The sequence below is a fragment of the Poromitra crassiceps genome (assembly GCF_964638095.1).
Source record: "Poromitra crassiceps genome assembly, chromosome: 2".
Taxonomy (NCBI): domain Eukaryota; kingdom Metazoa; phylum Chordata; class Actinopteri; order Beryciformes; family Melamphaidae; genus Poromitra; species Poromitra crassiceps.
In genome coordinates, this window is record NC_139624.1 from 85,624,001 (window position 1) to 85,647,676 (window position 23,676).

The window sequence follows — 23,676 nt, forward strand, 5'->3', positions numbered from 1 at the left end:
AACATTATATCAAAGACAATAGTTAATCAATAAAGCAACTACAGAAGTCTAAAAGGACAAAACAATATCATTCAGATATCACCAAAGAAAGTATCTGAATTGAATTGTTTTGCAGTCTACAGGATGCACGTTAATGAAGAGCGATGAGTGAGATAGGGAGGAATATTTAAATTCACCACAACGTTGCTACCTAATGTTAGTCCACATAACAACTCTATAAGGAGCAAAAGGCAGGCAGGCGACTGAGGCAGGCGACTGAGCATACCTCTATGGACATAGCTCTGTTTTTGCTTTTGCCCTGACTGCTCTGGAACTCCTCTATGACAAGATCCTGGTTGGCAGTGCCATTATTCAGCGGGTTGCCATGAGCCTTCTTGTGGCGGGCGGGGCTAGGAGGATCCGAGGTCGCCCCCTTCGGGGATTCCCGGCCTTGGCTCTGGCCAGGGACGGGGCTGGGAACATGAGTGGGGCTGGGGGTGAGTGGGGGGCTGGGCTGAGCCATCAAGGCGGCAGACTGCTGGGACTGCTGCATGTGGACCGGGGAGCTCTGGACGTGATGGATGACCACTGGGGAGGAAGGCATCACCTCTGATCTGATGGTGGAGCTCTGGGGCTCCGGCATGGCTGAGGGGGAGCCGGGTGGGGCTGAGGCCGGGGGAGCGTCGGCGGGGGCCTCTGCTGCTGCGATGGGACTGTTGTCGATTGGGGTCAAAACAGCAGAGGGCTGGGATCCCTTCTGAAGGCCCTCGGTGGCACATCTGGAGAGAGCAGAGACAACATGAGTTGATGTGATGCAAGCCCTAAAGATACCAAATAGAGATGTGTTGAAAACGTTACATGTTCTGATTACATAGCCAAAAGTCACTCTATTACAGTCTTACTCTATTACTAGAACGACCGCACGGCGGATATATGCCTCCGCCAACAAGTGAGCAGTCGACATCCATGTCTGTCCAGACTTTTACGTTTGAACTAAATGTGAAAATGATGTTCATGGGGTCACAGTGACCTTGATCTTTGAACACCAAAATCTAATCAGTTCATCCTTGAGTCCAAGTGGACGTTTGAGTTAAATTTGAAGAAATTCCGTCAAGGCGTTCTTGAGATATCGCGTTAACGAGCTTGAAAATGGCATTCATGAGGTCACAGTGACCTTGAACTTTGACCTTTGACCACCAAAATCTAATCAGTTCATCATTGAGTCCAAGTCCACGTTTGAGGCAAATTTGATGAAATTCCGTCAAGGCGTTCCTCAGATATCACGTTAACGAACATGGGATGGACGTACGGACGGACACCCCGAATCCATAATGCTTCCGTTCTGGCTATCGCCAGCGCAGGCATAACTAGAGGGCACTCGGTAGAGTGCATACCTCCAGTGTACAAAGTTTTGTGGTGTTATGTGAATTCGTTTGGAAGTTACGTGCCTTTTTGTGATTGGCCACACCCATTAGCACGCCCCCTTTTGGCGAGTGGGCGTGGAAAGTTAATCAGTTCTAAGTTGGCCCATACCAACCTTTCTACCAAGTTTCTTGCAATCCCTTCACTTTTTGAGATATTCTGCTGACAAACAGTAATTACCTTTGTTTTTATACCAAAACACTTCACATGTTTGAAACCAATATTAGCATACATTTTTATTTTTAATCTAAATTTAAAATACATCAAACCCTATCATAAAGTAGTTGGTGAATAGTATTTATCAACTGTGATATGAGGGGAGAAAACACAGCCAAGAGCTATGATGGATGGCTTTGGCAACCTGGCAAGCTTTGGGGTAAATAAAAAATGAAAGAGAGAGAGAGAGAGAGAGAGAGAGAGAGAGAGAGAGAGAGACAAAAAAAAACATACAAACACATATAACACTTAAAAGATAGGACTCAGGAGTACAGTAAGAGAAATAAAATAAATAATACTATAAGAGGCACTTATACCAACATTTCCACATATTAGACTGGTATCTCACAGAACTAACACCCGGATTGGTCAGCAGCACGACAATGGCATTTTGAGAGACATTCAAACGACAAATAAACGTGTATGTCAAGTGTCTCAAGAGTGCCTGAAAAGTGTAGACTCCTGCCTTACAGAACAGGTCACTAGCACTCGTCCACCTGGGTTTTTTCAGCAATATCCTCATACAGTCATTATACGCAACCTGAAGTTTTTGAAAGGTTGCTTTTTTTATTCACCCACAAGGGGGCAGTATAAATAGGAGTGCAGTATGCTCTAAACTCTAAAGAGAGTCATCGGCATCTTTACATCATCAGAACATGAATGTTTCCTTACCAGCATGTTTGCCTGTACATATAACTGTCTATACATGTCATCATCATCAGACATTTGATCTGTAATGAAATGACCCAGATCATTTGTTTTGTCACAAACAGATAGAGCATGCTCCGACAAATAAAAAAGCAGGAAAAGTGAGATCCCTATCCCCCTTTGTTCTGCAAATCATAACAAGACTCTTTTTGGCATTGTATTCGACATCAACCCCATTTTTTTATTAATTTAATTAATTTAATTTAACCCCATAGACAGAACATCAGACAGACTGACAGAGAGAGAGAGAGAGAGAGAGAGAGAGAGAGATAGTGTGTTGCTATCTGTGACATATTAAAATGGAAATGAGGTGCTGCAGTTTCCACTGAATTAATTCACTTATCGGTTCAGTGGAGGCGATGGAAGTAAATCAAGATGGACGCCACACTCCTCTGTCCACGCTGAATGACCCCTCTGATGGGATGGTGTGAAGGCCAGCTTGCCAGTATAATCAAACGGTACAATCTCCCACATCACAGACCCCTGTGACTAGCTCCGCAGAGCACTTTTGTTTTCATATTCCATTCCCTCTCTCAATCTCAGTCCCCATACCCTCCTCCTCCCCTGATCCCTGCTTTTCCAACTTTCAATAGCTTTTTCTCTACCTCCTCAGACTGCTGAGTGTCTCCGTCAGGCTCTTGACTCTCTTCAGCATGCTGTCCAGTTTGTGTGGCTCCTCCTTCAAGAACTTGACAGCCTCCACCTCGACCCTGAGCACCGCCCGCATCCTGGTCTGTAGGGCCGGGAACTCTCCTGAGGAAAGATGCATACAATCACACATTTTGAAAATGCCTTTTATTTTAGAGTAGAGCTCGACCAGTATTGATTTTTGAATTACAAGAAATCAGTGTTCCCCAGAATACTTTTCTTTTGGCTAGGCAGAAAAGCCTTTTAGACGACCGTGTGATGCTAAAAGTCCATACAAATGAAAGGGGGGTTAGGGTTAGCAGCTAATCCTAACCCCAGCTATTCATGTCGGGGAACTCTCACATTATTAGCTTTAAATACAGAATTACTTGACAATAAACATTACTAATCAATTAAATGAATACATATAATATGCAAAGAAAATACATTTTGAATGCAGGGTTTCAACTGTTTTTATGGAGATCAGGAGTGGCAGAAATTGGCATCGTCCCGATACATTCACAAACCAATATATCCGTCTACGTATTGGTCTACAATTCAAATAATGACAATTAAATTGAACAATTTGAGCATGAAATACGGTCTTTAACTGCAACTGTAGTTTTATTAATCATATCCCTTTACTCTGAATAGTTTGTACAGATGATTATACACTTTACAGCCATCTTTAATGAGTATCTTCTTCTCTGTCCTCTTACCTTTGAGCCCTGCCAGAGATTCTCCCACCTTCCTCAGGTTGACCGCTCCCTCTTCCACATCCTTCAGGGTCACCAGTCTGTGTGTGGCCACCGAGTCCCTCTTCAGACAGTCCACATACTGCTCCAGTTCACTGCACAGACAGACACAACACATTGTGACAGACAGGGTACAAAGAATTTAGGGGACCATTCGTTCCTGAAAATATTGATAAACACAAAGAATATTCAAGATTCACTTTAATAGTCACACTAAGTAATCAGATTACAATTTGACTTTGTGCAGGTATGCAGCACAGTGGTCACATCAATAGTAGAAGACAAAGCAATACAGACAAAATTGCAGTCCTTTAAAGTGACATAATGATGGGGGGGGGGGGGGGGGGGTTAGTGGGGTAGGATCATGTCAGTGGGAGGAGGGAGGGAGGGAGGGGGTGAGTACCCCGCCCAGCCCATTACAATTCAAAACCTTTACATTATACAAGGAAAAAGGTCTAATTTCACTGTTATTTTTTGACAGGTACTATACTGATGTTTATGTACTTAGGCAGTGTATCTAAGGTGCTACCATGCCAAGTTCTATGAGTGGAATTGAAGTGAGAGAGTGAGATAGAGAGAGAGACAGACAGACAGAATGAGAGAAACAGTCACAAAACTATTACAATTAGTAGACAACAGGTTGCTGCAACTTGCTAGAAAAGGATGACTATTTTTGTTTTACTCTGTGTAAACACCAGGGGGCAGGACACACTCATTTATTTTAAAGATCACACTGGGCAAAGGTGAGAGCAGATCAAATCAAGTCATATGTAGACTATAACCAAAAGTAATAGCAACAGTAAACTTTTCCACTGCACCGCACGCACACTTTCCTCTTTACATCAGACTGCTCCCAGTAGATTGAATTGGATCTCTTCCCAAAACCACAAATGTTTACACTTTGAATGCGGGTTTATTTGTGTGAGAGCACTTCCTCACATAGAAAACCTATCAGGCTGATTCACAGGCATCCCCATGCTACAGAAATGGGCCGCACCAAGGGGAAATGTGTTGGATGATAACATTGTGTGCAGTGTTGGATGGGATGAGAGGGCCGAAAATGGTGTTTCATTGCGGTCAGGTCCCCTTGAGAAACAGTCTTTTATAGAGCTCCCCTACAGGGGGACTGGGAAAGGCATTGGCAATACGGAGAGACTGTGTTAAATGCTAAGGCCTCTTGGTAATAGGGAAATTCCAGCTGAAGACTTGCCAAAAAAGGAAAACACAGACAAAACCAGATATCTCTATAATGTACGTCTCTGGCGTGTCAGTGTATAAGAGGCTGTCTTCAAAGATGAAATACTCTAAGATAGGATCTCTGAGGTCATCTGCTTGAGGGATCATCATGTGCTGCTCATCTCCCTTACTGACTAACTATAGGATCCCTGCCAGTTCTTACTGACTAACTATAGGATCCCTGCCAGTTCTTACTGACTAACTATAGCAGTGATCCTCACTGCCGCACTGGCAGGACAAAGTCAATAGGAGAGCCACTTTTACTGCAAAACACCAAAAGCCACCCCAACCAAGCACATCTGCCTACCATTTTTTTGTTTTATTGTTTTCCACACACACACACACACACACACACACACACATATATACCAGTTTCCCCTAGAAAATCTTTCAGGCCTGGAGGGATTTCGAAACGTACCCCGACCGCAACGGTGGGGGCCGTCGCTGGCGACGCTGAAGTTTTAGCTAACATGTTCACATCTATGTTCGCAATGGCATCCCGAGTATCATCATACTATTACGGGATGCGATCCGAACAGTTGTATTATGGGATGTGCGTTTCCCAAGCAACGACACACGTTGACACATTTTGGAACAGCGCTGCACGCTGGCACAATACTCCTAAAAGCAAAATGCTTATTGTTTTGAATGATTTGGCACCTTCTATTACTGTCAACACCAGTATTGTTGTATTGTAATAATATGCCATAAAGGTTTAATGAAATTTTGGGGAGAGCAGGGAAAAAAATAAAAAGATTTTATTTTTTTTTCAATTTCTTAGAGCCGCCAACTAAAGCTTCGAGAGCCGCCAGCGTCTCGCGAGCCGCGCAATGAGGAACTAGGAACTATAGGATCCCTGCCAGGTCTTACTGACTAACTATAGGATCCCTGCCAGGTCTTACTGACTAACTATAGGATCCCTGCCAGGTCTTACTGACTAACTATAGGATCCCTGCCAGGTCTTACTGACTAACTATAGGATCCCTGCCAGGTCTTACTGACTAACTATAGGATCCCTGCCAGGTCTTACTGACTAACTATATGATCCCTGCCAGGTCTTACTGACGAAACTATAGGATCGCTGCCAGGTCTTACTGACGAAACTATAGGATCCCTGCCAGGTCTTACTGACTAACTATAGGATCGCTGCCAGGTCTTACTGACAAAACTATAGGATCCCTGCCAGTGCCAGGTCTTACTGACTAACTATAGGATCCCTGCCAGTGCCAGGTCTTACTGACTAACTATAGGATGTTTATGTTTATGTTTATTTATTTAGCATACATTTAAAACAGTGCAAGGAGGGAACGAAGCCCACAGGGCTTGTACGGAGTTCCACCCCTATCAACAATCATAATCGTATAATCAAAATCATATAAAAAATAATCATATCAAAAAAATTACAAAGTTACAATAGGCTAACAGAAAATTAGTCTATTGACATCCCCAGGCTAACACAATGACTTATGCAGATAAATAAGGAGACAAGGTACAAAGCAGAGCGTAGCAGATGGAGGAATAAGGAAGGAAGGATCCCTGCCAGGTCTTACTGACGAAACTATAGGATCCATGCCAGGTCTTACTGACGAAACTATAGGATCCCTGCCAGGTCTTACTGACTAACTATAGGATCGCTGCCAGGTCTTACTGATGAAACTATAGGATCCCTGCCAGGTCTTACTGACGAAACTATAGGATCCCTGCCAGGTCTTACTGACTAACTATAGGATCGCTGCCAGGTCTTACTGACAAAACTATAGGATCCCTGCCAGTGCCAGGTCTTACTGACTAACTATAGGATCCCTGCCAGGTCTTACTGACTAACTATAGGATCCCTGCCAGGTCTTAGTGACTAACTATAGGATCCCTGCCAGGTCTTACTGACTAACTATAGGATCCCTGCCAGGTCTTACTGACTAACTATAGGATCGCTGCCAGGTCTTACTGACTAACTATAGGATCCCTGCCAGGTCTTACTGACTAACTATAGGATCCCTGCCAGGTCTTACTGACTAACTATAGGATCTCTGCCAGGTCTTACTGACTAACTATAGGATCCCTGCCAGGTCTTACTGACTAACTATAGGATCCCTGCCAGGTCTTAGTGACTAACTATAGGATCCCTGCCAGGTCTTAGTGACTAACTATAGGATCCCTGCCAGGTCTTAGTGACTAACTATAGGATCCCTGCCAGGTCTTAGTGACTAACTATAGGATCGCTGCCAGGTCTTACTGACTAACTATAGGATCCCTGCCAGGTCTTACTGACAAACTATAGGATCCCTGCCAGGTCTTACTGACTAACTATAGGATCCCTGCCAGGTCTTACTGACTAACTATAGGATCCCTGCCAGGTCTTAGTGACTAACTATAGGATCCCTGCCATGTCTTACTGACTAACTATAGGATCCCTGCCAGGTCTTAGTGACTAACTATAGGATCCCTGCCAGGTCTTACTGACTAACTATAGGATCCCTGCCAGGTCTTACTGACTAACTATAGGATCCCTGCCAGGTCTTACTGACTAACTATAGGATCTCTGCCAGGTCTTACTGACTAACTATAGGATCCCTGCCAGGTCTTACTGACTAACTATAGGATCCCTGCCAGGCTTGTGACTTATGAGCAGGCAGACGTGAAATAACTGATTAAATCAAGATAAGATGTATAGAATATATTTCCACTAGGAACGACTCCTATGACGAGTCAGAAGCTACAGTGCCTTGCTGTAAATTCTATATATTTTGCTGTATAGAACTTCCTTGCATCAAAAATGTCCCCTAACAATGACAAACTCTTAAAGTCGAGCTGAACCCAAAAATGACTTTTCTTTTCTTTTAGTTCAAATACCTGGGTATGCAGTGCACCTATTTAATAATGTATGCAAAAGAAATCACAAAAATCTAATTTCTTTAGTTTTTCACACTTTTTCACATCAAAAGTTCATTTTTCAAGATTTCACTGATAACAGTAATCTACAGTTTGCTGACGTCACCTAGTACTATCAAATTTCTACCCCATTTCAACCAATCATATCACGACATGGCAGCTGTCAATCAAAGCTTCATTTCAGGATCATTTTCTCTTCCAAAAGAAAGAGAAAATGGCGCCTAGTGCCTGTCATCTGGCAGAATTCCTATCCCATAAACTAACTACTAACTTGGCCAATTGTATGAAACATGAACAAAAACAAAAACGATAATGTCTAAGAATGCAAAGAAATGTAACTGGGTCATTAAAACGCGCATTCCAGGAATATCGTATTTACATTTATAGCGATAAAGGCGCGCGCTTGAGAGGCTGGTTGTCAGTAGGGATGTCGAAAATCATAATTTTTCTTGACCGTCAACCGACACTCATTAGCCGACAACTGTCGGTTAACCGAGAAGATTAAAATGCGCTATTTTACTGTCTGTGCCCCATTAAACCTTTAGGCTACCAAATGCTTGATTTTTTTTCAGTAGAAAGCGTTTATTTTTACATCTACAAGCAGAAAAAAACACATTAACAAAACGAGAAGACAAGTTGAACCCTCCAGCCATCTAAACAAAAACATTCCTCCGATAGGCTATACTGCTCGCATTGCATATTAAGGGCACGTCAATTGACACGCAGCCGCCCCGTGAAGTAGTGTTTGAGCGGACGACAGCCCAGGCTGCAGGGCGCACTGACAAAGTGCGCAGCATCACTACAGTATCTTCTCTTTTAGCAATAGTCTCACTAATCCCACAGTGGTTTACCTGCTTTTGAGATCTGCCAAAAATAGTTTGCTTCTGTCTCACCCGTTCGCTCTCTCTCTTCACACACGCGGCGAGGGCTGTGCTCTCTGTGCCTGGCAGGGCTGCTCCACAACATTATAAAAACGAGTCCGCACTCGGCACGCAGTCTCTTGTGAAACAATTTATCCGAACTGCCATGTGTTGGACAGTAACGTTAACGTTAATTGATACTTTTCAATCGTCAATTCCACCGCTTCATGTCATTTTTGTAACACGGTAAAAACTACTGTTTCATCATTGAGTGCGAGCGTATGCATGCGTGTGCCTGATGAACATGCACTGCAGAGAGGGAGGGAGAGAGTTGCCAGCCGCAGCAAGCACGCCACGCACACGCACATGCAAGATGTGTGTCCCGGCCGTTAGACCGAATGAGACAGTGAATAAAAAGTAGGCTAATGACAGCACACACGGAGTTAACAAAACTATAGAACATGTATGAGCTGATTGTTTCGCTGGGTGTGTGTTAATCATTCTGAAGTGGTCACAGAGCACATCTGAGCTGTGTGCTCAGACAGGAGCAACAGAGGGGCGGGGCAGTCAGTGCGCTCACTTCACTGTGACTCTGTGTGGCTGCAGCAGGTGTTCAGCTGTGTGTGTGCTTCGCTGCGGAATGCGTTTGATCAGACATCGGGTAAATAAAATCAACATGAACCATGTGTTTATTTCCAAATCTAGCTTGATTAATACTTGCCCCATCGTTTAATATACTTATGTTACATTGCTGACCACGAAGGAGGGGGGGGAATCGCCACATTGGCAACACTGTTATATGCAAATTAACATGGAAATTGACCGTTTAACCGACATGCTTAACCGACCAAAGACGTTCTCGGCGGTTAACCGGTTAACGGTTAACCGTCAACATCCCTAGTTGTCAGGGGTCGCACCTCGGGGATTCCAGGCCGACGGGCTACACTCTCCGCTTGGCAACACGAAGGCAGCTGGCTGCCTGCAGCTACTAACCTCGCGTCAGCAGGCTCTTCCCGAGGGGAGCGCCACAACACGCTGAATCCCACTCGATTTGGAGGCGGAACACGCCAGGATTGGCCAAAGCCCAATCCAGTCCCCAGAATTGTCAAATAAAATCATCGACATGATACTATGACCCGCCTCAACCTGTCATCTCAGACAAATTATGTTTTCAGTCTGAAACGGACTCAGACGCACGCGACGAACGGGTTCAGTTCGACTTTAGGGCTCATTTATTGCCACACTATTCCAAAAGCCGTGTGCCCTCTTAGGTCAGGATACATGTGGTTTCCCTCTTGAGAGGCCTGTAGTTTTCACACCACATCCCCCTACTGGTCTTCAAGCCAAGCAGCCCTAATTAAGCAGAATTATTTAAAGTGCCAGCATGCTGAGTGCCGGGTTTTGCTGACTCACAATTGGCTGCACACCAAGGATAACAGAGAGCTTAATCCACAGACTGTTCCTCTCACACTCTCTCTTCTCTGGTAGACTGGTAAATAAGCTATCATCGGGTTTATCAGACAGCGCATATGTTTACCACCGTCTAGTGCAAGACAACACATGACCTTGCCTGTTAAACATCAGAATTAAAAAGGATTTAATTACGACTCCCTGTTGGCAAGATGAGGCAAGTGAATTAAATGAAGACTAGGGTCTTTTCCATTGTTCTAGGCTGCTGGCTGTAAATGAGAGGCAGACATGTTGCCTGTATAAACCTGTGGGCTGTCATTTAAAGGGCGTCAGCTCATCAGGTGAGCTGGTAAAAAATTAAGCCCTTTGGGGGTTTCTTATGGAGGGAAGTGCCTTGACTGTCTAGGGCAGTGATCCTCACTATTTGTTCGTTGAGAGCCGCACTGGCAGGACAAAGTCAATAGGAGAGCCACTTTTACCACAAAACACCAAAAGCCACCCCAACCAAGCACATCTGCCTACCATTTTTTTGTTTTATTATTTTACACACACACACACACACACACACACATACACACACACACACACACACACACACACACACACACACACACACACACACAGACACACACACACACACACACACACACACACACACACACACACACACACACACACACACACACACACACACACACACACACACACACACAGTTTCCCCTAGAAAATCTTTCAGGCCTGGAGGGATTTCGAAACGTACCCCGACCGCAACGGTGGGGGCCGTCGCTGGCGACGCTAAAGTTTTAGCTAACCTGTTCACATCTATGTTCGCAATGGCATCCCAAGTATCATCATACTATTATGGGATGCGATGCGAACAGTTGTATTATTGGATGTGCGTTTCCCAGGCAAAGACACACGTTGACACGTTTTGGAACAGTGCCGCACGCTGGCACAATACTCCTAAAAGCAAAATGCTTATTGTTTTGAATGATTTGGCACCTTCTATTACTGTCAACACCAGTATTGTTGTATTGTAATAATATGCCATAAAGGTTTATTTAAATTTTGGGGATTTTTGCAATTCTTAGAGCCGCCAACTAAAGCTTCTGGCATACTCTTTGCGCCCAGCCAAGCGCATAGGGTGCGCGGCGATTATGACGTCATCGCACAGGGCGTGTCGGGGGGCGAGGCCTGAGCGCAGCGCGGCGCGTCCATGGAGATTTTTCTATCAGCGCGTCGGGTTTTGCTGCCTGTGCCTGTGAGATCTCCGTGGTAGGCTATCAGCGGATATCTGCTGTGATTGAGTCCTCACCGTCGTAAAGTTGCCTTCAAAGCATGATGTTCGATTATAACGAACTAGTTGTGTGGCTTAGCCTTCCCAAATGTTGAGGGTCGTTTTTTAGAATTTAATATATAGAATTGGGAACGTTACATTCAATTTCATTCAGACTGCCTGGCACTGATCGCCGCCATTTCTGGAGCACTCACTATGTTCTGTTTTGGCCCGCGCAGAGTGCGCGCGCCCTCCGTGGAGCCCCGCCTCCAGCGCGTGCGCGAAGAGTATGCCAGAAGCTTAAAGCTTCGAGAGCCGCCAGCGTCTCGCGAGCCGCGCAATGAGGAACTAGGGTCTAGGGGGTGGGAGGAGAGCAATATGGGTGTGTTGTGAAACAACCCCAAATATGGTGCATGCTAATTTGTGCCAAGGATCAACCTATCGCAGACAGGAAGGGAGGAAGTACTGTAATAATGTTGGCAAAGTCCCCAACATTTAACATTTAATAATAATAAAAAAAAAAAAATTATAATAATAATAATTTACTGACTCCTTAACAACTCTGCATGCTGGCGTCTGGGTAGTCTAGAGGTAAAAGCACTTGTCTACCACCACGGAGACCTGGGTACAATTCCCGGCAGAGGTACTTCTGGCTTGGTCAGAGTCAGACGTTCCTACAGGCACAATTGGCCGTGTCTGCGGGTGGGAAGCCGGTGGGGTACTGTGTGACTCCTGGTCGCTGCACTAGTGCCTCCTCTGGTCGGTCCAGGTGCCTGTTCGGGGAGGAGGGGAACTGGGGGGAATTGTGTGATCCGCCCACACGCTACGTCCTGCCGGTGAAACTCCTTGATGTCAGGTGAAAATAAGCGGCTGGTGACTGCACATGTATCGGAGGAAGCATGTGCTAGTCTGCAGCTCTTCCCAGCTAAGCAAAGGGGTTGGAGCAACAAATGGGACAGCAGAAGGAATTGGCCAAGTACAATTGGGGAGAAGATGGGAGAGAGGAAAAAAACAACAACAAAAAAGATGGAAAAAACAACAACCCAAAAACAAACAAAAAACAACTCTGCATGTCATGGCAGCAAATCAGTGAATCTTGAGTGGGAAGATTGCGATGAGGCAGGCCTTACCCTAGCTGGGAGAGAACCCGCTCCTCCAGACCCAAGTATTTGTGCCTGTCCTCTTCTACCAGAGACCTCTGCCTGTGGACCGGGTCCTCCAGACGCCGCATGGCCTCCGACAATTTCATACTGATTTCCTGCTCGGCCCGCTTCAGCTGCACCCGTAGTGCCTCCTGGTTCTGGAGCTGAGGGGATGCACACATTAGGATGCAGGATTTTAAAGGACCAGGATTAAAGTAAGCAAGTGAGAAGAGAGAGGTCTTACCTGCAGCTGTCTCATCTGATGGAGCTGCAGCCGGAGGTCAGAGACGTTCTTCCTGAACTGCAAGAGGTTGACTTTGAGAGGGACTGAGGCCTTCTCTGATGGGACTGAGGCCTTCTCTGATGGGACCGAGGCCTTCTCTGATGGGGCCAAGCTGCTCTTGGGAGCCATGACTGGTGAACCACCTGAGCCGGTGAAAAAAGGTGTTTAAAATTTAGTTTCCAGAAAAATATTACCCACATAACATGGGAAACAAGAATACATTCATTCACCAGCACATGTGAGGAGAAACTTGAGAACTTTGGAGAAATCACACATTATTACTGCTCTATTCATTATTACGGAACAGCAGAAATTCCACTTTGTGCAAAATGAGCAATCAGGCACATAAAAAGTCCAAATAAAAGGCCCCTCTGAGGAGTGGACAGTGGGCTGTTCCCCCCCCCCCCCCCCCCCCCCCATCACTTCTTGATCCTGTCTCACTTGGGCCTGTGAATGATAGGCTGCTTTATAGTGTGCATGTGTGCAAACACATTTGGCCTGGCAACACAGCGCTCTGACTTCATCTTCCTAATGCTTAGTAATGAGGGCCGTCTCGTTCCTGCAAGCCGGGAACAGACGGACACTTATATTGGCAGCACCTCTGAAACGTCTGTCTGCCATTTCAATCAGCGCTCGAGATGGAGACGGGCTTGAACGAAACCATGGAAACTAATATTTGTGGTGTGGGTGAGAGTGAATCAATGGCCAACAACAATAATCAACTTTTTAGGGCAAATCTCAAACACAGAGGATGAACTGGATCTGATGCACAGCTGAGTTCATTTAATTTCAGCCAATCAGTGACTTCAAATCCTTATTTCCTATGACTATGAGTTGGATTGTGGACTTGAACCGAGTTAACCTCAGCAGCCATGGTTCCCATCGAGTGCTAACCATGAAGTCCATTAGCGGAAGCAGTGTCTCTGCCCTGGAGTCACAACAACAGCCGAGGGAATGTTCAGAGTGCACTCTAAAGCTCCCACCACACAGAGACTCGCCCTGTGTTGGGGTAGAGAGGGAACATAACCTTTGTCTTCATAATCCCCAAACTCTATTCATTGCTGCCTTTCTTACATAGTACCTGACAGCTGCACAGACCTGAAGTGCAAGTTACAATGTGCACTGCTGTCCGAGCACGGCTGCGTTTTGCTCCTCGGGGATACGATACCTATCAATGGAAGCGCAGGCTGTGTGACCACGTAGCAGCGTTCGTAAGCACCGCTGGGCGTCCCCGGTAGTGCAGCAGTAGATTCCTTGGCTACCAACACGAGGGTCGCAGGTTCGAGCCCCCGTGTTGCCTCCGGCTTGGTCGCGCATCCATACAGGCACAATTGGCCATGTCTGCGGGTGGGAAGCCGCATTAGGGGTATGAGTCCCGGTCGCTGCTCTAGTGCCTCCTCTGGTTGGTCGGGGAACTGGGGAGAATAGCGTGACCCTCCCGCGCGCTACATCCTGACGGTGAAAAGTCATCGCCGTCAGGTGAAAAGAAGCGGCTGGCGACTGCACATATATCAGAGGAAGGATGGTGTTATTCTACAACTCTCCCCAGAACGGCAGAGGGGGTGGAGCAGCGACTGGGACAGCAGGGGGAATTGGATAAAGTGTGTGTGTGTGTGTGTGTGTGTGTGTGTGTGTGGGGAGGGGGGTGATATGAAAATGAAACTTGAGACACGATAGCCATCAGGCAGCCTAGGTTGATCAAAGCAGATAGTTCTTGTGGTGTTTTGGAGATTGGCTCTGGCACAACAGGGCGTGACTAATTCCATCTGAGCAGCAACACATGAAATGTATCATAAGACTATTGAGAAGACATGAGATTAGCTCTGGAGACACATGAAAACGTGTTGTGCTTTCTCTCTGCCACTGCTGAGACACATGAAAACGTGTTGTGCTTTTCTCTCTGCCACTGCTGAGATTCTATTTCTTTGTATCAAACCCAGATCTGCCCACAGACCACTGCAGAGACCAGATTGAACGTCTGAATCATCTTGGCAGGCTTGAGAAGTAATAGTGGCTTGTTTTAAGTAGCGCTTTGAAGGGCTTATGTCAGCTCTGCCGGCTCTCTTCTCTTAACTCTCTTTGGCCTGAACGTACGACAGAAGACATTTGAGGGGAATATGAACCGGTGACGAGCGAGAAGGGCCCACTTTGTTCCCCCTCTCTCCAGCAGTGCATATTGCTGACTGTGTGGACTGACACCGATGCGGGGGCTTGTCTGCACACAGCAGCATGGAAAAAGCAACCAACAATCCATGGAATAGGCAGCACAGAACGAGGATACTAACCTGCACTGTGTGCACTGTGTGATGAGGATACTAACCTGCACTGTGTGCACTGTGTGCCGGAGACGATGTCTTGGGTGGCCTCTCACTAAAGCCAGAGAGAGACTCGTCAGTGCAGGTTTGGATAAAGGCAGAATAACTGACCAGGGCACTTTGGATTGACAGGTTAATATTAGTAAAAAATAAAAACAATCACATTACAGAGGGTATGATGGGAAAGACTGACAAACACTGAGAGGTTATAATGATGTTATCAAGCTTTTCCAACTTTCCACATAGCAAAGAGTCACTGAGTTTGAAACACACAATTTCATTCCAGTCACATCATGTTTTTAGACTGTTGTTAGCACAAGGTCTCCATAGAGCACATTCAAATGCAAAGATTTGAAATGCAGCCATATAAACCACATAAAGTGACCAGAGAGTAAATGTCCTCAATATCAGAACCACTGTGTCAACCCTGTTTCTTCCTTACTATACGCTATTGAACCTCAGTGTTCGCTATTGCCATAATAAAGCAGCTACTTTATCTCTCCCAGTCTGGCTGGATCGCCAATGTTTTGATTTGAAAGTCAATTGATGCCTCACTCTGTCCTCTTCTTGCTTACCTTGGAGGTTCCTTGGTGCCACTAGTGTTTGGCCCCTTTAAAAGTGCATGCTGAACAAGACCAGTCAAGCTGGCAATCTGTTGCTCCATAGCCTTCATTCGCTCTCTGCAGAAAACAGCAGAAAAGTATGCTTTTAACACTGCGGTCTGCTGGATATTACAGCTGCCAGTAGAACAAATATTATCTCAGTATAAAAACTTTAGGCCACTAATGTAATAATCAATAGTTTGTAATTACCTAGCCATAAATCTCTTTTATTTGGTACTGTAGGTTGTTTATACAGTGGGGAATTTAGCAATTGATTTGCAATTATGTCCTGAGTAAATATCGACTGTAGTCAAATAAATAGTTTATTCATTAGAACGGTGCAATAGCACTTGATTCTTTCCTCAGAAAAAGGAAAACGTCTGGTTAAAGCTGGACTCTAAAATGAAATAAACAACATGGAAGACTCAGAACAAGAGCAGGACTATCTACTGGACTGAACCCTGAGGTGGACCTGGTGGTGAGTGCTCGGAGTCACACGGTGGAACTTTATCTTTTACTAAAACAATGGAGTGCGTCACGAGTGGTGGGCGGTGCGAGGTGAGGGAGAGGACACACAGATGACTCTGCCTTAAGAAAGCCAAACACCAGAGGGAGGCTGAATAGGGATCTTTGCACTAGACTGCGTGCCGCTGTAAGCCTTGAAGTTGGGAAAGAGTAGCACTTTTGTGTTCACATGTCATCACTTATCTATTGGTGGTGGAAGGAGGAGGAGATGGGGCCGGCTGAGGACAGAGGAGTGACTGTGATTTAAAGCATGCTATTTAAAATAAGGGACAATGCACAGTGACTAGACCGATACAACATGAAAACTGTGTGAACGCAGAAAAGCCAACATAGTAACATGAATAAATCTGAGGACAGCTACAGAGAAGAGCAAGGTCTTAAAACCCACGTTTACTTTTGAATGTGAAGTACAGTATTCTACAACGGCATGAGTGAATACTGGATTCTGACTGGCTAGCAACAGTGGTAAATACGCCAACAATCTACAGTTCGGCTCCAACCGCAGTATCACTCCGCTCCCTGATGCTGACTCCGTTCCCTGTGCTGACTCCGCCCACTGTTAGCCTGCAGTCTGCAAATCTTCAACAAGGAAATGGCCGATCTCTAACACAAGGAAATGTCCGATTTCGTAGTAACGTTTGATTTACTGGGTGGATTGAGTTTTGAGCAGTGGTTAGATGAAGATGAAGGTGAAGTGAACAAAGAACGACATGGTGAAATTGGGGAGAGAGAACTGGCTGAGCTTGAGTTGTCACGAGTTCGGACTAGCGGGAGGTCGGACTAGCGGGAGGTCGGACTAGCACCCGGACCCCGAACCTGGGACTGTCAAACAAACAAACGCCCTCTGCCGTCACCAGATATCAACACACCACCACCAAAACGGGCCGCTTTAGATAACTGTTTAAATAACTGTACTTTTACAGGCAATGTATCAATAACTGTGAATCCCGTTAAGGAATAGGTTAGTTGTTTTTTGGCTCAAAGGCAACTAAATGTTTAGTGCAATCATTGATCTTGTGTATGGAACTATATTCTGTGGCGGAAGGATAAATGTATTCTGAAACCAGTAATGATTATAAATAAATGAATTGGATGTTACAATTGTGTATTTTTTATATTATTTGGTAGTCGTTGTAGAAAACAAATTTAACACTCGAGGTCGGGGGTTGTGGGCACATTTACCACTGGTACAGGGTTTATAGCACTCGGCTTCGCCTCGTGCCACAACCCTGTACCAGTGGTAAATGTGCCCACAACCCCCTCCCTCTCGTGTTAAATTTGTTAACTTTCCCATTCTAATTACGCCACTCTTTTCTCACATCCCAGGACATTTCTAATGGGCGTCTGGGCTGTCCAGGTGGTCTGGCCTGATCTGTGTGACTGATTGGGCCGTTTCAAGTACCTATTGGACCTGGTCAATATTTTCTTTGCTTTTCCTGAGTATGCACATAGCCCCCGTCACCTCCCTTTTAACCTGCTCCAGTCAAACCACTTTTGACTGGCTAACTGGCAAACATCCCTCTTACCCTCTTCCTGTGTTTATGTACGCTCAGTCAGTCAGGACAGCAAAGCTGAACTGGCTACAAAAATGACTGCTGGCTTATCTCATCCACATGGACCTTCCAGAGTGATTGTTGTTAAGAACAACAAAGTCACAGACTAACAGAAAAATATACAGTCGGATAAGTGGGGTGCGAGATGCTATCCTGTTGCAATGATGGTGGTTTTGTCCGGGTTACTCACTCTATAATAATCAACACTGTTGGTTCCAGTGTTTGGATAAAGACTGTGAATAAGCTGTGCAGACAAGCTGAGCTGGCTGTACACACAAACCAAACTGATGCACAATCCTGTGCGTAAGTCCACTGCACTTAATGGGATGACCTTGGTGATGGAGACAGAGACAGGGCAGGCTATTTTGCTGCCCCAGCAGGTGATGGATGATGAGACAGAGTCTGAGCCAGGGATTAAAAACAGCAGCCCATGGTTAGGGTGATACTGGGATGCGGAGTTAGTCCATGCTCCCATGCAAATGTCTCCTGATCTTGACACTCCCACCAGCTAATTTGATCTAACCTCCCCGGTGAGACTTACCGTGTCTGGGGGTCACTGGCCGCTGGGACTGGCCCCTGCAGGTCTGAAACCACCGGTGATGCCATGTTGTTCCGGGGCTTGGCCCCTGCTACCTCCTCCTTCCGGAAGGACTGGCGCACAGGCGAACCGCGCTCCAAGGGAACACCATGAGGAGGCCCACCATGAGGAGGCCCACCGTGAGGAGGCCCACCATGAGGAGGCCCTCCGTGAGGAGGCCCACCGTGAGGAGGCCCACCATGAGGAGGCCCTCCGTGAGGAGGCCCACCGTGAGGAGGCCCACCATGAGGAGGCCCTCCATGAGGAGGCCCACCATGAGGAGGCCCACCGTGAGGAGGCCCACCATGAGGAGGCCCTCCATGTGGAGGCCCACCATGAGCAGGCCCACCATGAGGAGGCCCTCCATGTGGAGGCCCAATATGAGGAGGCCCACCGTGAGGAGGCCCACCATGGATGTCAATCATCCGCACCTCAGCCATCCTGTGAGGGGATGGGGGAGGGGTCTTGGAGCCCAAGGTAGGCAGCCCGCTATTTCTGGACTTCTGCCTGTACAGAGAGGGGTGATCCATGGAGTCTGTGGGGCTGGGCCCACTGTAAGAGCCTGTGGAGCGGATGGAGGCACGGTGATATCCCCCCAGGCTGTGATCTGGACCATCAAGCCCAGGTGCAGGGTGTGGTCCATGGGCAGTAGCCATACCCATCCTCCCCTCTTGAAGCAGGTATGGGTCCGCGTACAACCCCTCATTCCCCCTGGCTAGACTGTGGCTCTTGCCACTAATGTCCTCGTCAGGCTTGACGTCCCGTCTCTCCAGGATGGCGCTGGGGCAGGGGGAGACGGAGCGCGCTGGAGGGTTGGCGTTAGACAGCCGCTCCCGTGGGATGGTGGTGCTGCCAGGTATGGAGCCCTGGCGTGGGCCAAAGGGGATCCTGGAGGGGGAGGGGGGCATGGAGTGGGGTGTGGGAGGAGACATGGATCCCTGCATGGGATGGTGTGGCGGGGGGCCCATGGGGGGCTGTCTCAGAGGGTGCTGGCCATCTCGGCCGGCATATATCATCTCTCTGTGCATCTGGAAGAGGAAACATATTTACGCACACACACACACACACACACACACACACACACACACACACACACACACACACACACACACATTAAAATGCAATTCCCTAACACTATAAATTACGCACAAAAAGAATCCAAGCACAAATAAAAATTTAAGCACACAACATTGCATCCTTCTGCTCATTTGAGAGCCTCAGCTCCTGCTGATTTTGTACAGCCTATATTTTGTATTTCTACACTCAAGCTACCCCTAAAACAACACATCCATCTAATCCATCTCATACTCTTGCTTTTCAAAGAAAATACACAGCTGGCAGTTTTGTCAGTGCTAGAAAATGGCTACTAGCAAGGATCCAATCCCCTCAGTATTTATACAGCATTTCATTTGAAGTGCTGCTGCTGCATACTATAATACACACATGCTTCTATAAAAGGATTTTACAGTACACTAAAACAATAGCCTTTCTTTGGATAAGAAGTAAGTTTAAGCAAGCTCTGTGAGCTCAATTGCTCTCTTGAGATAAGACTGTGTCTAAAAACAGCACACACGTGAAAACACTGAGTGAAAGATTTCAGCTATGCACCTCGAGGGCAAGAGGCTACTTGGTTAATTTGCAACAGGTTCTGTCTGGCACAGTCTTTTTATGCAGGCAGCTAAACTGGGCCCCCTGCATCAGCCCGACCACCCATAAAGGACCCTCAATGACCGATGTACGAAAGCTAACTTCATTTAACCACAGTGGCTTTCTGGGTTAAGGGAAATGTGTGAGCTCTCAGGCTAGGTGGTAAAACTACAAAGCGGGAGGAGAAAGTATGTGCAGGATGTACTCAGGAGTGAGGCTACACAACTGCCATGTAGTCATATGAAGTTTGCTTCATGTGGTGGTGAGCTGCCTGCTACTGTATGTGAAGCATGACACGTTTTACCATCAATCTCAACAATGCTCTTATCATCTATCTTCACAGTTATCTTCATTTCCTCTTTGCATTGCTTCCTCTCCTTCATGGCTGCTGTTTCCTGTAGCTACCAGCGAATCACAGGTGTGTAGACTAGTTCAAGCTGCAGATTGTCCAATTGTGGAAGCAAAGAAGGAAACTTTTTCAGCTCAGGACTTACAAGCATAACAACTATATAATAAATGTATGTATTTACTACAAGCTTATTCTGTTCATTTGATACTGGTATTGACTAAGTTGGGAAAAACAAACAAGTACCACCAACTAGTGCAACTCAGAAATAGGGCATCTGTATGCAGTGACATAACCAATGGATGTTTGATGCACCAGATACTGTGTATGACATCATCTCTATGCAGTGACACAACCAATGGATGTTTGATGCACCAGATACTGTGTATGACATCATTGTCATATGCAGGGCTGAATCTAATCCATCTTCCTTCCTGTCTACCTCTCTGCTCCCGTCAAACAAACAAGTTATTGTTCCTCCAGGGACAGTATGACACACAGACTACCGGTACTACACCTATAGAAGAGTAGCAGGCCAGAGTCAAAACCTCATAAAGAGCAGGACTTCGTTCCAAAAGCACAAGTATAGTCTCTACTTTTTTCATGTTCCCTCTTGTGTGTGTGTGTGTGTGTGTGTGTGTGTGTGTGTGTGTGTGTGTGTGTGTGTGTGTGTGTGTGTGTGTTTGCCTGTGTGCGGTCCATGACGTGCGCATGCGTACTTGGTAGAAAACAACAACAGCCAAAAGTGTAACAAAGGCTCGGGCGGGGCTGTGATAACAAAGACAAAAAGAAACTCAATCACACAAGTGAAAGCACACAGCCCATAAATATGGCAGCAACAAGTCTGGCCTGACATATTCAAAAGCAACAAAGCATAATAATTGACGAGCAGCAGAGCACAGAGCTGCTGCTGTAAAGCATAATCAAACTCTAATGGCTTTCCTTGAAGGTGCCTGCAAATATGAAAAGAAAAACATTGTGCTCTTTTGTGCACTCATGTCTCTACAGCACTAACATTACTGGCAGAGTTTTCCATTCTAGCACAGCCATATATGAACATGGTCTGGGCCCACAGGCATCACTTGTCAATCACAAACAGATGTTACACCCCTGCAAGACCAACCATCCTTAAAATAGCCTAAAAATATGTCGACTTTATACAGAGAGTCGGTATTCGTCTATACTAGACTCACAAAACATGACTTTGATTTTTCTGCTGATGTCAATTTGATAATAAAACAAAGTTGCCATGTGAGAGACAGAGACAGGTAGAGTACTACAGCGCTCGGCTCCACAGCCTCTGACTCAGCGAATCTCAACAAGCAGAGCTCAAGTGTTCACATCAACAAGAGCTGGATGTTCTACTATGATGGGATTAATGCTGATGGTGGTGAGAAGGACGATCGCTGGAAAAATAATTTGACAATATTCAGTGTAAGACTGAATGGCGTCTTCCGTTTGTATGAATTATTATATTATTATCATTATTATTATTATTAGGATATTATGAACTATACAGTAAGAGCATCATCAAGATGTAGTTCATAAATAATATCCTAATCATTCATAAAAACTGAAGAAATAGCCATTCAGTTTTACCATCACACAGGAGAATGAATAAAAACAAAAACTAAGTGGGTTGCCCAAAGGGGGACAGATCAGCAGAGAGAGGTTAGCCAATAATTTAGCCTCTGTTTACAAAATATCTCCTCTACCCATGTGTACATAACACCACTGCTGACAGCCACTATTGACTATTCTATGAGTACACATCACTGTTTGGGGCACACATTCCCCTGCATTATTAATATTTCAAAATATTTGCTGCTGTGTGTCCCCCCCCCCCCATCAGATGAAACATGACGAAAGCAATGCCTCCACTGGCCTACTGTGGGATTGCACGTTACTAGAGTAGTAGAGTGGCTTTTAAACATGAAGTCTGGATCATCTCTGGCTAGCCAGAGCAGGATATTTTCCGGTTGCGGGGGGAGGGGGTGCGGGAGCATGCACGTTATTCCCTACAAGGCAAATAGTTGTCGTGTCGTGTGAGTCGTCGGCGGCGCTGTGCTAAATTGAAACGGCTTTAGCGAATCTTTAACCAAACTCCATTCAAAAACATGCCGTTTTAACGGAGTCCATTCCGACCACGAGGGGTGGCAATGTGCCAAAAATGAGCGCTTCCGCCTTTGTTAGGCTACATAAAGCCGCCCAGTCAAAATAGTGGTCGGACCGTCGTCAATCACTGTGGGTGATTTATTTTACAAGTGGCATTCAAGTCATATCTGACTAGTTTTCAATGTATTTCTCCCCACAAAAGTTAGGCTTTTTCTGACATGGGAGCAAGCAAGCAGCGCAGCAGTAAGCGTCCCTCCTGATGCACCGGACCTGCCTGCCTGCATAGCTGAAGCGCGTTGGGATCCCTCTACCAAACAATTCAAGCCGTTTTTGCAGCACTTGAGGAAACCATGAGTTTGCTCGTTTAATTCGTTGATATAAGCGATTGCCCGAATGATTCATTAATTACCGTAAATTTCGGACTATAAGCCGCGGCTTTTCCCCCGTTTTTTGGCCCTGCGGTTTATATAACGGTGCGGCTTATCTATGGATTTTTTCAGAAAAAAAAAAAAAAAAAAGAAAGAAATTATCTCTTCTTTAGCACTCTTTCTAACTATAAATCCACTTCTGTTTTAATTTCCTCTCTTGCCCTCTTTTCACCACACCGCGGACACTGTGTGCACTGCACTGTAAAAAAAAACACAGGTGGTGTTGTGTTATGTTGTTTTGTTGAAATGTTAATAAATGGGAGCTTCCTCAAACAGCCATCTCTTTCCCGACAATCCCCTCTGTGCATGAACCCTTACATATGGTAATTAAACATTAAAACACAATAAAAAAAAAAAAAAAAAAACATTAAAACACCTGCGGCTTATAGTCCGGTGCGGCTTATATATGTAACAAACAGGCAATTTTGCTGCTGCGGCTTATGTATACTCCGGTGCGGCTTATAGTGCGGAAATTACGGTAATAAACTACTGAACGTGAAGCGCCACCACCCGCCCACATAACAGCTAGCCTACATGATCAGGATCATGAGCTACCAGAGTTAAACAGCAGCTGCTTTTGCGCTAATCCGGATCCTACACCGGCGACCGAGATGAATATGATACGGACTCGCGGGAGTGCGCGTAGGCCGGCTAATTGTTGTTTAACATGCAGGCCAACCGGCTAGGAGCAGGTTATAATACGGATTCCACTGCATGTTAAGAAGTAGCTCTAGAGTAAGATGTGCAATCTGCCCTCCTGGAATC

The 23,676-nt window shown here is 45.8% G+C and overlaps 1 protein-coding gene across 10 annotated transcripts in view; it reads right to left on the minus strand.

Annotated features, from left to right (window-relative positions):
- Positions 1-23,676, minus strand: part of kiaa1217 (KIAA1217 ortholog) — a gene marked incomplete at its 5' end in the record, with an annotated part of 160,210 nt that overhangs the window by 11,109 nt on the left and 125,425 nt on the right. For 8 of the 10 annotated variants that reach the window (XM_083632081.1, XM_083632084.1, XM_083632083.1 and 5 more), the window contains 8 exons: positions 266-758; positions 2,931-3,078; positions 3,672-3,802; positions 12,509-12,684; positions 12,765-12,946; positions 15,124-15,173; positions 15,694-15,798; positions 18,340-19,403. In XM_083632081.1, the coding sequence (XP_083488207.1) occupies positions 266-758; positions 2,931-3,078; positions 3,672-3,802; positions 12,509-12,684; positions 12,765-12,946; positions 15,124-15,173; positions 15,694-15,798; positions 18,340-19,403 (2,349 nt within the window). The remainder of the gene's footprint in view (positions 1-265; positions 759-2,930; positions 3,079-3,671; positions 3,803-12,508; positions 12,685-12,764; positions 12,947-15,123; positions 15,174-15,693; positions 15,799-18,339; positions 19,404-23,676) is intronic. The other 2 variants (XM_083632085.1, XM_083632082.1) reach the window with 2 other exon arrangements.